The sequence below is a fragment of the Schistocerca nitens genome, chromosome 4, assembly GCF_023898315.1.
Source record: "Schistocerca nitens isolate TAMUIC-IGC-003100 chromosome 4, iqSchNite1.1, whole genome shotgun sequence".
Classification (NCBI taxonomy): Eukaryota; Metazoa; Arthropoda; class Insecta; order Orthoptera; family Acrididae; genus Schistocerca; species Schistocerca nitens.
The window spans coordinates 878,122,178-878,136,904 of record NC_064617.1 but is presented as its reverse complement, the minus strand read 5'-3'; the positions used below and the strand labels follow the sequence as shown (position 1 = coordinate 878,136,904).

At 47.4% G+C, this 14,727-nt stretch overlaps 1 protein-coding gene across 1 annotated transcript; it reads left to right on the top strand.

Annotated features, from left to right (window-relative positions):
• The first annotated feature begins 3,176 nt into the window (after nucleotides 1-3,176).
• Nucleotides 3,177-4,573, top strand: LOC126252638 (sterile alpha motif domain-containing protein 1-like). The gene is made up of 3 exons (XM_049953541.1): nucleotides 3,177-3,394; nucleotides 3,684-3,950; nucleotides 4,270-4,573. The coding sequence occupies exons 1-3, from the start codon at nucleotides 3,177-3,179 to the stop codon at nucleotides 4,571-4,573; spliced, it is 789 nt and encodes a 262-aa protein (XP_049809498.1).
• The last annotated feature ends 10,154 nt before the right edge of the window (nucleotides 4,574-14,727 follow it).

Sequence of the window (14,727 nt, the reverse complement as noted above, 5' to 3'; positions counted from 1 at the left end):
GATGTGTCGCATCTTAAACGGTATGTGACTGGTGTCTACCGGCGCTTCTTCTGATTGTGGCCTGTAGGTGTTTATTAGGCAGGCCGTGATGCTGTCTTTGTTTCTGCCCTCCATTTGGATTGCTCTGTGGAGCAGCAGCGCAGCACACTTTGTCCTGACGTCCACCAGCCCCAGCCCACCTTCCTCCTTCTTCAGTGAGCACGTCGCCTGCGATACTTTCAATATCTCCCGCCTCCACAGCAGGTAGTAGACGGCTCCTTGTATCGCTCGTGCACTCAGTATCTGTGCCACGTACCAGGCTTTCGACAGGATCGTTGTGTTGATCAATTCTGCTTTTTGTCCTAATGTTAGATGTCTACTCGAGTGAGTCCTGGCGAGCCCTCGAATTTTATGTAGGGTTGTTCGCCAGTTTTGTGTCGCCATCTTTAGTGGGCATTTTTGGATCTGTATCCCTAGCGTTTCGTGGGTCTCGGTTACTCGATACCACTCCCTGTTGATGGTCAGACTTCCGTTGCCAATGGGGAGCAGCACAGTTTTTCTGGGATTGACCCTTGCTCCCGATGCGTTTTGAAATGTTTTGATTATCGGTTCTATTTCGTCAATCTCCTGCTCGTTGTTGACAAAGATTCCCACATCGTCGGCGTAGGCCATGCATGTGACCTTCTGCTGCCCGATTTGGTAACCGTGCAGGCTTCCAGCCAGTTTACGTAGCAGTGGGTCAAGCGCTGCCGCGAAGAGGGCCATGGACAACGGGCAGCCTTGCCTTACTGACTTGCCTAGTTGTAACCTTTTTGTTGTCCATCCATTCACAGTTATTATCGATGTGGCGTTCTTTACAAAGTTTCTTATAATTTCGGTGAATTTTTGACCAAATCCGAGTTTGGTTAACGTTTGCAGGAGATATCGGTGGCTGATCCTGTCGAAAACCTTGTGGAAGTCAACAGAAATTATTGCTGCGGTCGTTCTGCTGGTGGCGGCGTGCGCAATCACGTCTCTGTATGCGCAGGCGGCGTCGAATATGCTCCTGCCGAGCACTGCACACGTTTGCCACGGTCTGATCGCCTTCATTAACGCAGTCTTGATGTTATTTGCGAGGCATTTCGCGGCAATCTTGTAATCTGCATTCAGCAAAGTTATGGGACTGAAGTCCTCGATGTGTTTCGCTGCCTGTGTTTTTGGGAGAAGGATTACCGTCCCTTCCAGAAAGGAGGCCGGTACTGCTGTCCCATTTAGGATTTCGTTCACCATTTCTGTCAGATGTGTTCCTACTAGGTCCCAGAGCTGGCTGTAGAATTCCTTGGGGATGCCGTCGGCTCCTGGTGCTCTGCCGTTTGCGCTATCTTTGAGGATGGCTCTCACCTCATCCTCCGTCACGTTTTCGGTCAGAAGCGCCCGATCTTGATTGGTCAAGAGCCGACGTGTCTCCAGCAGGATGTCTGCCGTTTCGGCATCGTCCGTCTCTTCGCTTCTGAAGAGCTTTTCGAAGTGGTTTTCCACGTGATCCACAATTTCTCACTTTGTGGACAGCTTGTTTCCGTCCTTATCGAGGAGTTCGGAGATAACCTTGCTGTTGGCCCTTTGCCTTTCCCTGACTAAGTGGTGCAGTGTGGCAGGCTCATCCTCGATGACTCTGTGCGTTTGACTGCGAGCGATGACGCCTTCCATTCGCTGCCGTTTCATGTTGAGCAGACGTGCTTTTAATCTTCTCACGAGCGTCAGGTACTGTGGGTCGTCAGCAGGGGCGTTCAGTGCGTCCTTAAGACAGAGTGCGTAGAAGTCTGCTGTGCTCTTCTTCCAGTATGCTTTTTACGCGCTGTATCTCATCAGTGCTCTTCTGATCGCTGGCTTGGCAAGTTCTGTCCACTATTCTATAGTGGAGTTGTGTGCGTGACGTCTTTCTGAGCATTTCCCTACTGTCTCGGAGATTTCCGAGCGTAGTTTCTCGTCTTTGAGGTGTTTTACGTTTAGTTTCCATCTCGCCTTTTGTCCAGCTGTCTTTCGTCTCGGCGGGTGGATTTTGGTTTCGTATGTGCAGTGAGCAGAGAAAATCACTGGGCAGACCTCTACGTGTGATACAGAGGCGGCCAACTCTCTGCTCACGTACACCCCGTCTAATCTGCTTTTCCCCCTGTTGTAGTGAAAAGTGAACTCTGTGCTCGCTCTGTTAAGCAGACGCCACGAGTCGTCAACTTTTAGACGCCTTATGAGCTCTTGCAGCTCCACGCATAGATTCGGTACCGGGATCTGATCTTCTGGTGCAGCCACGCAATTACAATCTCCTCCTAGCACAATGTTGGTGTCATTGTGCGGGAGGAGTTCGCAAATGCGTTCGTTGGAATATTGTCCTTCGCCCCCTTGTTTTCTGAGCCCGACAGTGCGTATATGTTTATGAACACCGTTCCTGATATTTCTACTGCGATCCCGCTTCCATTTACCATTAGTTTTGGTCCCCCTGTCTCTACTTCTTCTCTTATCATAGTCGCTGTCCCTCGTCGTGTTTCGGGGTCGATGTTGCTGATAACTTTGTATCCGGGTACCTCTTCTATTTGTGTCGTTACCACCTCCTGCAGGAGAACTACGTCTGCGGTTCTATGCTGCAAGAATTCTGATAGGGCGTCTAATTTAACTGAAGAGCTCATTCTATTGACATTGCATGAGATTATCGTGTGCGTTGTTTTACTGTGCATTTAGAATGGGGGTCGTCGGGCGCTTTGCTGGGGCGGGTCGGGTGTGTGCTGTGGCCGGTCCGGCCGTAGGACGACTTCCTCGGGTTTTCTGGTGTGCGTTACGGTTTTTGCGGGTGGTGCGTCTGATGAACCAAGGACCTCTCGTTCCGCAGCTGCTCACGCTAACCACGGCACCACGGCGCTCTAGAGCCTACGCTATCATTGATGTTGCCTATCTTGCAGATGGACTACTCAGCTTGTATATTTTGCATATTTTTTCATAGTTCCACACAACTTCTTCCTGTTTTCTCGATTGATCTGTGGTCAGTTTTTCAAGGCCTATCCACTGTTCCAACTTATAACTAAATCTGATGCGATGGGGAGGTTCCCTTGTGAGCGTTCAGCAGCACGTTGAACTTAGCACGCTCAACGTTAACGTTAGACAGCACGGTCCGTGTGCCGACGGCTTTAGGGACAGATCGTGACCGAAGTTTAATGACAGCCTACGTAATGTTTACTTTCCGCCGTGAGAGTACGGTAACAGGTGAGGCGGCCCGGCCCGAGAGTTGCCCTTTGTCTGGTACGGGAGGAGTCACAGGACAGCAGACCCGCGCCCTCGCCCCCGCCCCGGCGCCGAGGCGCAGTTTTTGGGACCGAGCCGCGCCGGGCGTCGAAGCGGCGCCGCCCCTGCCGCCCCCGCGCGCGCCCCCGCCGCCCCCGCGTTTCCGGCCGGCTGCGCCCATTCTGCACACAGCGCGCTTTCCCGCCCTCCTCTGCTCTGCTCCCACTCATCTAATTCCGAGCCGCCGGGCCCGCCCCGGCCGCCTGCAACAGCGACGACAGGGGAAAAAAAAGAAAAAAACAGAAAGAAAAAGAAAAAGAGGGGAAAAAAAAGAAATGAAAAGTAAAAAATGCTTTGTGAGAAGAATGCCTGCTAGAGAGGAACCCTTTTCGAATATGAACTAATGCATAATTTTCATTACTCCGGCCGACTCTTCCTTTCTTTCTTTCTGGCAGCGAGGCCCGCGGGCTCCTGCAGCAGCGCCGCCGCCGCCGCCGCGCCGCCCCCGCGAGCATAACAACGAATGCGATGAGTAAATGCATCAGGAGGGAGGAGGAGGAGGAGGAGGCAGCGGCGGCTCTCGCCCTCTCCCTCTCCTCCCTGCTTTCTTCCCTTCTCCCCAGCTCCTCGCCCGCTCAGCCGGCCGCGCGTGCTTCGCCCACCGGCACACAGCCGCCGCTGCCGCCGCCGCCGCCGGCAGACACACACCCACACACAGATGTGTTTGCGAGTATTCCAGCCGCCCTCGCCGCCTCCGACCTCGGCCGCCGCGCCTTCTCCCCGGCCTCGCCTCGCCTCGCCTCAGCTCGGCTCCATCAAATCATCTACAAGTTCATTCAGCGATGAACGAATTAAAAACCGGGATATGCTTTTTCTGTGGCGTGTCGCGGGGGCGCGCCCAGATTGAATGGCGACCCGCCGCCGCCGCCCCATTGTCGAGCTCCTCGGCGCGCAAATTGTGTTGGGGCGCCTCGCGACACGGCGCAGCCGGCTTTTTTGTGTCGGCCCCTCGTTTTTCTTTTTTAATAACGGGGCCGGCAGCTCCCGGGCGCCCGGTCCGGCGCCTACTGCGAAACCCGGCGCCTGCTCGCCCAGGAAGCAGCCGCGATCTCGTCCTAAACAGCGCGCCCACCTGGCAAAGCGCCCTCCTGCCACTGCGCCCTCCTCCGAGAAGAAACAACGCGAGGTCTCTTCAGCGAGACACTCAGTTTCTGTGCAGCGCTTCACGCATTCACCTCGCTGCAGCCTGCACAGTGCCGAGCCGGCCACAATAGTGCCTGAGGTACGAAAGTCGCCCGGCACTCCTCAAGAAGTACGCAGCGTAAGCAGTCCTCTACACACCTAAAAATACACTCAAACACAAAAAACACGAAAGAATCATCCGAATGGGACCGAAATCGGTGATGTAATGTACAGACAAAAAATTACTATACTACTTGCCATTAAAATTGCTACACCAAGAAGAAATGCAGATGATAAACGGGTATTCATTGGACAAATATATTATACTAGAACTGACACGTGATTACATTTTCACGCAATTTTGGTGCATAGATCTTGAGAAATAAGTACCCAGAACAACCACCTCAGGCCGTAATAACGGCCTTTATACGCCTGCCCATTGAGTCAAACAGACCTTGGGTGGCGTGTACAGCTACAGCTGCCCATGCAGCTTCAACACGATACCACAGTTCATCAAGAGGAGTGACTGGCGTATTGTGACGAGCCGGTTGCTCGGCCATCATCGACCAGACGCTTTCAGTTGGTGAGACATCTGGAGAATCTGCTGGCCAGGGCAGCAGTCGAACATTTTCTGTATCCACAAAGACCCTTACAGGACCTGCAACATGCAGTCGTGCATTATCCTGCTGAAGTGTAGGGTTTCGCAGAGATCGAATAAAGGGTAGAGCCACGGGTCGTAAAACATCTGAAATGTAACGTCCACTGTTCAAAGTGCCGTCAATGCGAACAAGAGGTGACCGAGACGTGTAGCCAATGGCACCCCATACCATCACGCCGGGTTATACGCCAGTATGGCGATGACGAATACAAGTTTCCAATGTGCGTTCACCGCGATGTCGCCAAACACGACTGCGACTATCATGATGCTGTAAACAGAACCTGGATTCATCCGACAAAATGACGTTTTGCTTTCGTGCACCCAGTTTCGTTGTAGAGTACACCATCGCAGGCGCTCCTGTCTGTGATGCAGCGTCAAGGGTAACTGCACCCACGGTCTCCGAGCTGATAGTCCATGCTGCTGCAAACGTCGTCGAACTGTTCGTGCAGATGGTTGTTGTCATGCAAACGTCCTCATCTGTTGACTCAGGGATCGAGACGTGGCTGCACGATCCGTTACAGCCATGCGGATAAGATGCCTGTCATCTCGACTGCCCGTTCTCGCTTCCCACGCCCGGGATCCCGGGTTCGATTCCCGGCGGGGTCAGGGATTTTCTCTGCCTCGTGATGACTGGGTGTTGTGTGCTGTCCTTAAGTTAGTTAGGTTTAAGTAGTTCTAAGTTCTAGGGGACTGATGACCATAGATGTTAAGTCCCATAGTGCTCAGAGCCATTTGAACCAATCTTGACTGCTAGTGATACGAGGCCGTTGGGATCTAGCACGGCGTTCCGTATTGCCCTCCTGAACCCACCGATTCCATATTCTGCTAACAGTCATTGGATCTCGACCAACGCCAACAGCAATGTCGCGATACGATAAACCACAATCGCGATTGGCTACAATCTGACCTTTACCAAAGTCGGAAACGTTCAAATGGTTCAAATGGCTCTGAGAACTATGGGACTTAACATCTATGGTCATCAGTCAGTCGGAAACGTGACGGTACGCATTTCTCCTCGTTACACGAGGCATCACAACAACGTTTCACCAGGCAATGCCGGTCAACTGCTGTTTGTGTATGAGAAATCGGTTGGAAACTTTCCTTATGTCAGCACGTTGTAGGTGTCGCCACCGGCGCGAACTTTGTGTGAATGGTCTGAAAAGCTAATCATTTGTATAGCACAGCATCTTCTTCCTGTCGGTTAAATTTCGCGTCTGTAGCACGTCCTCTTCGTGGTGTAGCAATTTTAATCACCAGTAGTGTATATTTCAGAAATACTGGATGCTTTAATCAAGAGAAGTTCCGCCAGTGAATAACGTGGTGGGCCACCTCTGGCCCTTAGCAAGCAGTTATTCGGCTTGGTATTGGTTGGCAGTTACTGGATGTCCTCCTGAGACATATTGTGCCAAATTTTCCCCAACTGGCCCGTTAGATCATCAAAATCCAGAGCTGGTTGGAGGGCCGTGCTAATAACGCACGAACGAAAAACTGGCTGGCGTCGAAATAAGTGTACAAGGAATAGAAAAGCAACTGGTATCACTCAACAGAGGAAAGTCCACTGGACCTGACGGGATACCAATTCGATTCTACACAGAGTACGCGAAATAACTTGCCCCCCTTCTAACAGCCGTGTACCGCAAGTTTCTAGAGGACCGGAAGATTCCAAATGATTGTAAAAGAGCACAGGTAGTACCATTCTTCAAGAAGGGTCGTCGAGCAGATGCGCAAAACTATAGGCATATATCTCTGACATAGATCTGTTGTAGAATTTTAGAACATGTTTTTTGCTCGCGTATCGTGTCATTTCTGGAAACCCAAAATGTACTCTGTAGGAATCAACATGGTTCAAATGGCTCTGAGCACTATGGGACTTAACATCTATGGTCATCAGTCCCCTAGAACTAAGAACTACTTAAACCTAACTAACCTAAGGACAGCACGCAACACCCAGTCATCACGAGGCAGAGAAAATCCCTGACCCCGCCGGGAATCGAACCCGGGAACCTGGGCGTGGGAAGCGAGAACGCTACCGCACGACCACGAGACATTAACATGGATTCCGGAAACAGCGATCGTGTGAGACCCAACTCGCTTTATTTGTTCATGAGACCCAGAAAATGTTAGATACAGGCTCCCACGTAGATGCTATTTTGCTTGACTTCCGGAAGGCGTTCGATACAGTTCCGTACTGTCGCCTGATAAACAAAGTAAGACCAGCTGTGAGGCTGGATTGAAGAGTTTTTAGCAAACAGAACACAGCATGTTGTTATCAATGGAGAGACGTCTACAGACGTTAAAGTAACCTCTGGCGTGCCACAGGGGAGTGTTATGGAACCATTGCTTTTCACAATATATATAAATGACCCAGTAGATAGTGTCGGAAGTTCCATGCGGCTTTCGCGGATGGTGCTGTAGTAAGAGAGAAGTTGCAGCATTAGAAAATTGCAGCTAAATGCAGGTAGATCTGCAGCGGATAGGCACTTGGTGAAGGGAGTGGCAACTGACTCTTAATATAGACAAATGTAATACATTGCGAATACATAGAAAGAAGGATCCTTTATTGTATGATTATATGATAGCGGAACAAACACTGGTAGCAGTTACTTCTGTAAAATATCTGGGAGTATGCGAAACGGAACGATTTCAAGTGCAATGATCATATAAAATGAATTGCTGAAAGCAAGGGGAAACTACAACCGTAATTTTTTCCGAGGGCATGCAGCTTTACTGTATGGTTAAATGATGATCTCGTCCTCTTGGGCAAAATATTCCGGAGGTAAAATAGTCTCCCATTCGGATCTCCTGGCGGGGACTACTCAAGAGGGTGTCGTTATCAGGAGAAAGAACACTGGCGTTCTACGGATCGGAGAGTGGAATTTTAGATTCCTTAATCTGGCAGGTAGGTTAGAAAATTTAGAAAGCGAAATGGGTAGGTTAAAGTTACGTATAGTGGGAATTAGTGAAGTTCGGTGGCAGGAGGAACAAGACTTCTGGTCAGGTGAATACAGGGTTATAAATACGAAATCAAATATGGGAATGCAGGAGTAGGTTTAATAATGAATCAAAAATAGGAGTGCGGGTAAGCTACTACGAACAGCATAGTGAACGCATTATTGTGGCCAAGATAGACACGAAGCCCACGCCTACTACGGTAGTACAAGTTTATATGCCAAATAGCTCCGCAGATGATGAAGTAATTGATGAAATGTATGATGAGATAAAAGAAATTATTCAGATAGCGAAGGGAGACGAAAATTAAGTAGTCATGGGTGACTGGAATTTGATAGTAGGGAAAGGAAGACAAGGAAACGTAGTAGGTGAATATGGATTGGGGTTAAGAAATGAAAGAGGAAGCTGCCTGGTAGAATTTTGCACAGAGCATAACTTAATCATAGCTAACATTGGTTCAAGAATCATGAAAGAAGGTTGGAGATACTAGAAGTATCAGATAAACTATATAATGGTAAGACAGAGATTCAGGAACCAGGTTTTAAATTGTAAGACATTTCCAGGGGGAGATGTGGACTCTGACCATAATCTATTGGTTATAAACTGTAGATTAAAACTAAAGAAACTGCAAAAAGGTGGGATTGTAAGGAGATGGGACCTGGATAAACTGACTACACCAGAGTCTTTACAGAGTTTCCGGAAGAGCATAAGGGAACAATTGACAAGAATGGGGGAAAGAAATACAGTAGAAAAAGAATGGGTAGCTTTGAGGGATGAAATAGTGACGGCAGCAGAGGATCAAGTAGGTAAAAAGACGAGGGCTAGTCGAAACCCTTGGGTAACAGAAGAAATATTGAATTTAACTGATGAAAGGAGAAAATATAAAAATGCAGTAAATGAAGCAGGCAAAAACAAACGTCTCAAAAATGAGATCGACAGGAAGTGCAAAATGGCTAAGCTTGGATGGCTAGAGGACAAATGTAAGGATGTAGAGGCTTATCGCACTAGGGGGAAGATAGATACTGCCTACAGCAAAGAGACCTTTGGAGAAAAGAGAACCACTTGTATGAATATCAAGAGCTCAGATGGAAACCCAGTTCTAAGCAAAGAAGGGAAAGCAGAAAGGTGGAAGGATTATATAGAGGGTCTATACAAGGGCTATGTGGTTGAGGCCAATATTATGGAAATGGAAGAGGGCGTAGATGAAGATGAAATGGGAGATACAATACTGCATGAAGAATTTGACAGAGCATTAGAACTACTGACAGCCTTGGGAGAGCCAGTCCTGACAAAACTCTACCATCTGGTGAGCAGGATGTATGAGACAGGCGAAATACCCTCAGACTTCAAGAAGAATATAATAATTCCAATCCCAAAAAAAGCAGGTGTTGACAGATGTGAAAATTACCGAACTATCAGCTTAGTAAGTGTCACGGCTGCAAAATACTAACGCGAATTCTTTATAGACGAAAGGCAGTTATAAGAGTCGAGGGACATGAAAGGGAAGCAGTGGTTGGGAAGGGAGTGATACAGGGTTGTAGCCTCTCCCTGACGTTATTCAATCTGTATATTGAGCAATCAGTAAAGGAAACAAAAGAAAAATTCGGAGTAGGTATTATAATCCATGGAGAAGAAATAAAAACTTTGAGGTTTGCCGATGACATTGCAATTCTGTCAGAGACAGCAAAGGACTTGGAAGAGCAGTTGAACGGATGGACAGTGTCTTGAAAGGAGGATATAAGATGAACATCAACAAAAGCAAAACGAGTATAATGGAATGTAGTGGAATTAAGCCGGGTGATGCTGAGGGAATTAGATTAGGAAATGAGACACTTAGCCGGCCGTTGGTGGCCGAGCGGTTCTGGCGCTACAGTCTGGAACCGCGCAACCGCTACGGTCGCAGGTTCGAATCCTGCCTCGGGCATGGATGTGTGTGTTGTCCTTAGGTTAGTTAGGTTTAAGTAGTTCTAAGTTCTAGGGGACTTATGACCTCAGCAGTTGAGTCCCATAGTGCTCAGCGCCATTTGAACCATTTTTTTGAGACACTTAAAGTAGTAAAGGAGTTTTGTTATTTGGGGAGCAAAATAACTGATGGTGGTCGAAGTAGAGAGGATATAAAATGTAGACTGGCAATGGCAAGGAAAGCGTTTCTGAAGAAGAGAAATTTTTAAACATCAAGTATAGATTTAAGCGTCAGGAAGTCGTTTCTGTTAGTATTTGTATGGAGTGTAGCCATGTATGGAAGTGAAACATGGACGATAAATAGTTTGGACAAGAAGAGAATAGTAGCTTTCGAAATGTGGTGCTATAGAAGAATACTGAAGATTAAATGGGTAGATCATATAACTAATGAGGAGGTATTGAATAGAATTGGGGAGAAGAGGAGTTTGTGGCACAACTTGACTAGAAGAAGGGATCGGTTAGTAGGACATGTTCTGAGAACTCAAGGGATCACCAGTTTAGTATTGGAGGGCAGCGTGCAGGGTAAAAATCGTAGAGGGAGAACAAGAGATGAATACACTAAGCAGATTCAGAAGGATGTAGGTTGCAGTAGGTACTGGGAGATGAAGAAGGTTGCACAGGATAGAGTAGCATGGAGAGCTGCATCAAACCAGTCTCAGGACTGAAGACAACAACAACAACAACAACTTGAATTGCCTGGAAGTCGCGTTGCGGATTTCAGTCAGAACTATTTAAGTCTTTACGTTTCAATAAATGGTCAGTTCTTCGTCCCTGCGATTTTTTTTGTAACTCTGCACTCAGAAAAACGCTGATGATGTCTGAGATGGAAACAAATAATGAAAGTACGATTGCCATTGTCGGAAGGATAGAAAACGCTGTTTATATATTGAGATGAATTGTAAATGCACTACCTGATCAAAAGTATCCGGACACTTCTTTGCGGACATTAACATGGGATGTGTCCACCCTTTGGCTTGAACTCTCTGAGGACACTTTCAGTGGGAGATCTGAATGTCTGTGGAGGAATGACAGGCCGTTCTTCCGCAAGAGCCGAAACCCAGAGAAGATAGTAGTATCCGACGCTGGAGTTTGGAGCGAAGACGAACTCCTAATTCATCCCAAACACTTCGCAGGAATCCTTCTGCCTTTCTGTCACTTTCGCTCAACTCTTTCTTATTTCTTCTATTTTCGTCTATCACCCCCCCCCCCCCCGCCCCCAAGTACTCAACATCTTCCACATTCTTCAATCGTTCACCTCCAATCCCTGTCCCGCTAGTGTGGGGCTATCTTTCAATCTAGCAGTGACTAGGATCTCACATTAATTTACAATAAATTTCATTCCATACTGTCTCACCGTTCTTCCCATGCATCCGCCTGTTCCAAAATCGTCTCTTCCCTGCTTTCATCTTGTCTTTTGCAGTTTTTTCTGCCCCCTCGTCATTACCTCATCCAAGACCTCGATGTCCTGTTTAACACCTCTTGTTTTCTGAAACCAATCCGTTCTTTCAGTTTCCACGTTACACAACTCAGACTTTCACGGTACATCTCCTCTGCTGCTCCACTATTTTCCACTGCTTCCCAGACCTTTCTCCTACAGACGCTATCAAATGCCTTTTTTCATCGAGAAAGGTCATCAGAAGGTCTTCCTCAGATTCATAATGGTGCTCCAAGAGCTGCCTCATTGCAAATATGAAGTCAATAGTTGACCTCCCAGGTCTGAAGTCATACTGTTGCTCTCTCTATTAGTTCTTGACTCTTCTCGTACTCTGGTCTGCAGTGTCATTCCCCTGTAGATTCTATAATCCTTCCCACTCTCTTTCTTGAATATGAGGACAATTAGTGTCCGCTTCCATTCTTCTGGAGTCTTCTTCACATTCCACACTACCCTCATCACACGATACAGCCACTGTTTCCCAACCTCCCCTAGTGCCCTCACCATTTCGACACTTACTTCGTCCACACTTGGTGCCTTTCCATCATCCATCTTGTCCAGTGAGCTTTCCATACCTTTCAATTTGTCTGGCACCCTGTCCGTATCTTTCAATGTCAAGCCTCCCCCCCCCCCCCCCGAAGAGTTTACTTAATCTACTACTATCATCTTCAGATTTAGCGAGTGCTCAAAGTACTCTTTCCACTTTATCTTCAAAACCTCTATGTTCTTGACCCCTTTCCCATTTTTTATCCTCATTACCTCATTCTCTCTCTGACATCTACTCTTCCTTTTGATCATTCCATACAGCAGTTTCTTACTTTCTTTGCTATCTTCCTCTGTCATCTTTATCCATTCATGCATACACTTTCTTCTCTCCTCAGCCACTTTTTTTTCCTTGTATTCCTCTCTTGCTAATTCGGTCCTTTCTTGGAACTGCAATTAGAAGGCCTTGGTCTTCCTTCCCACTACATCGTTGGCTCTTTCATTCCACTGTGGCATCTCCTTCCACAGTTGTCTGCAACTTGTTGCTTCGCGTACCGTAACACATTTAAACTGTTCCCATTCCTCTTCCAGGCTTTTGGTTCATCCGTTGGTAGCCTTGCCATTGTAATCTCCTGGTATCCTTCCTTGACTTCCTTTTCCTTCAGTTTCCATGCTCTAATACTCCTTCCCTGGTTCTCTGTATTCTTCCACTCCATGATTCTCATACTCTTCATCAGTAGCCGGTGTTCAGTGTCCAATGCCTCAGACGGTAGTACCTTTATATCCCATACAGTCCTCTTCATTTCCCAATCCGCGAAAGATTTCTGCGCTAGATTCTTGCTGTACCATGTTACTTTGTGGCTCTGTTCCTTCCGAAACAAGGACTTACCTGCCTCTAAACCACTTCTCTTCCAGAATGCCAGCATTCTTCTTCATTTCTACTTCTCCATCCTTCTGCACACAGTACATTCTCGTACTCTTTGCTTTCACTCTCTACGCGTGCATTCAAGTCGCCCATGACTATTACACTATGTCCATTCACTTACTGTTGTAGTTCTTCCTCGAAGTCTTACTTCGCTTGATCGAACTTACCGGTAAGAAATCTAGCAGTTCGTTTCTGAATTTCTTCCATGTCTTCCTTTAATCCGACCTGTTACGGATCCCAAATGCTCGAGCAGTACTCAAGAATAAGTCGCACTAGGATCCCATATGCGGTCTGTTTTACATATGAACCAGACTTTCCTAGAATTCCCCCAATAAACCGAAATCGGCCATTCTTGTCTCCGATGAACACTCGTCATTGAGGACAACATACTGGGTCCTGTTACTTAAGAAGTCTTCGAGCCATTCAAATATTTGTGAACCTATTCCATATGCTTGTTGTCTTCTTTAATAGCCCGTAATGGGGCACCATGTCAAACGCTTTCTGGAAATCTAGAAATATGGAATCTGCCTGTTCCCCCTTCATCTATAATTCGTAGTATATCATGTAAGAAAAGGGCAAGCTGAGTTTCGCAAGAGCGATGCTTTCTTAAAGAATACTGATTCGTGGACATAAGATTCTCGGTCTCAAGAAATTTTGTTATGTTCGAACAGAGAATGTATTCAAAGATTCTGCAGTAAAACGATGTTAGGAATATTGTTCTATAATTTTGCGGGTCCGTTACTTTGCCCTTCTTATATATTGGGGTCGCCTGCTTTTTCTATCAGTCGCTTGGGACTTTGAGCTGGGCGAGAGATTCGCGATAAATGCCAGATAGGTAAGGCGCCAATGCCATAGAGTACTCCTTGAAAAAACCGCACTAGGATTCATCCAGACCTTTCAGTTGTTCCTCTACGCCAGGGATGCTTATTACAATTTCGTCCATTCGGGAGTCTGTGCGGTGGTCAAACGACGGTATATTTGTACGATTCTCTTGCGTGAACGATTGCCGCGCGGGGTAACCGTGCGGTCTGTGGCGCATTGCCATAGTTCGCGCGGCTTCCCCCTTCGGGGGTTCGAGTCCTCCCTCGGGCGTGGGTGTGTGTGTTGTCCTTAGCGTAAGTTAGTTTAAGTTAGATTAAGTAGTGTGTAAGCCTAGGGACAGATGACTTCAGCAGTTTGGTCCCATAAGAACTTACCACAAATTTCCAAATTTCCGTGAAAGATTTCTTAAACGCGAAATTTAAAATTTCGGTTTTCGTTTTGCTTTATTCAACTGCCGCCTCAGATTGGTCAACAAGTGAGTGCACAGAAGTCATCGATCCTCTTTACGTAGAATCGGAATTTTCTCGTGTTCTCAACAAGATCTTTTGCTAAGGTACGACGGTGGTTGTATGCTTTTCGCATCTATCTTTTTACGAGCACTCGAATCTCTACTAACCTTTGCTTATCGTCATTTGCGAGTTCTCTTTTGAACCGAGAGTGCAAACGTCTTTGCTTCTTCAGAATTTTCCGAATTTGTATTATACCACGGTGGGTCTAAATGTTTAAACGTGTGTGAATTCCTAAGGGGCCAAACTGCTTAGGTCATCGGTCCCTATAGCTGCACACTACTTAAACTAACTTTAACTAACTTATGCTAAGAACAACAAGCAGATCCATTCCCGAGGGAGAACTCGAACCTCCGGCGGGAGGGGCCGCGCAATCCGTGACATGGCGCCTCACACCGCGCGCTGTGGCCGCGCTCTCCTCGGTATTCGTGAATCTGTCGGAAGTGGTACAGAAGGATCAGCGTGCACATGACAGTGGCGAATTTGATTGTGATGTCGGCGCTGCAATACGTCTGGGCCTGAAATGAGATACATTCGTGCTCCAAGTCGGCGAAGGACCTCGCCTGGCGCCCACCGTCTG